Genomic DNA, 1,503 nt, shown 5'->3' with positions numbered 1-1,503 from the left:
TCGGCTCAATTGGTTAGGCTGCTGATGTTGTGATCTCGAGGACCCGGGTTCCATTCGCAGGTCGGTCAGGATATTGGTATATAGTGTTTAGTTGCGTTCTACTCGCACCTTCTTGTTGTCTCATTGGCGCCCAACGTGGAGCTCTAGCGACTGAGCTAGCCGGGCGGTGACAGATATGTTAATGATGATAATAAAGACGTTTTTCGCTCCTGAACACGCTCAATGGTACACCTTTCAACACAGTGGTGAAGAATGTTGTTGATTTTAGATAGAGACCCTTGTTGTGTATTCTTAACAATTAACCTGAGCCAAGTACAGGTCACAACAAAGATATGATATACAGGTTACAATTTATAGTTAGCCGTTAGACTAAAGTTTGCAATAAACTGTTATCATATAGTAAAAGTATCACAGTTCTTGTGTAGTATGGAAGTTTTGTGAAGATGAAGCAATAGTAATGCCGTCACTTATACCCTTATTTATTTTTCATGTCTAAATAACAGGTGCAAAAATTTCTTAATAGGTCCCGCCCGAGCACAATGTGAACGGGGGACCTCTATATAACGCCAGTTAACCTTAATCCACTGGGTATCTGCTGTTGTAAAAATCAAGTCGACAGTCTACGGTGGAGCAGTTTGAAACCACCGCCCTGATCAACTCGACATCCCTAAACACTCGGTTTTAAAAACAACGGATATACCTTTCCCTTACCTTACCTAAAGGTGAACCAGTGTTACCACTATAATCACAGCCAGGCATTCAATGTTATACAAACATGCACCCAATGTTATACAACCATGCATTCAATGTTATACAACCAGATATTCAAAGTTATACAACCAGGCATTCAATGTTGAAATGTTGAAGAGAAATATATATACAGACATAATTCATCACACATAAAAGGTCAATGTTTGAGCGTACAAAGAAGCATACTCACTCGAACAAACCGACTTGTAGTTCCACCAGCATCACAGCTACTAACAGCATGTAACCAGCCTCGAGAAAGTCCACGTACCAAGGCACTGTACGGAAAATATGTATTATATATATACACAAATGTAATCAGTCAATACAAAACTTCACCTACTCAAACTTTAGTGACTGACATGAGCAGGTATCCACCTAACATAATATATTGATATAAAAAGATTAGTAGGAAGCTTTAACTCAAGACATGTTAAAAACAAGGTTGTATACAGATTAGCCTCTGTTATTCGAATACAGGAGCTAATGTTTTCTTGCAGGGGTGTTTTGGAAGAGTCCCAATGGACTGACAGTTGGACACGTAGATATCCTTGTTGTTGGAAGTGATTATAACATTACATTATTTCATGTTATTTAGTCAATAGCTTCATCACATGAAGGAAATAGAAAGATGGGTAGTCATCTTTTAACATGCGGGAAGTAGTAAAGTGAGTCCTAGAGATGTGCAATGATGTATGGTTGTGAAATGAGCAACTATCAGCTGGCATGACAGCCCGTTTCTTATCTTCGTGAACT

General features: G+C 39.1%; 1 protein-coding gene across 1 annotated transcript in view; it reads right to left on the bottom strand.

Moving 5' to 3' along the window:
- Positions 1-1,503, bottom strand: part of LOC118407171 (transient receptor potential cation channel subfamily M member-like 2) — a gene marked incomplete in the record, with an annotated part of 14,856 nt that overhangs the window by 1,005 nt on the left and 12,348 nt on the right. Inside the window, 1 exon segment of the mRNA XM_035807593.1 lies at positions 947-1,025. Within this exon segment, the coding sequence (XP_035663486.1) occupies positions 947-1,025 (79 nt within the window).

This window comes from Branchiostoma floridae, chromosome 19 (genome assembly GCF_000003815.2).
Source record: "Branchiostoma floridae strain S238N-H82 chromosome 19, Bfl_VNyyK, whole genome shotgun sequence".
NCBI classification, from domain to species: domain Eukaryota; kingdom Metazoa; phylum Chordata; class Leptocardii; order Amphioxiformes; family Branchiostomatidae; genus Branchiostoma; species Branchiostoma floridae.
This window is presented reverse-complemented; position numbering and strand designations above follow the sequence as displayed.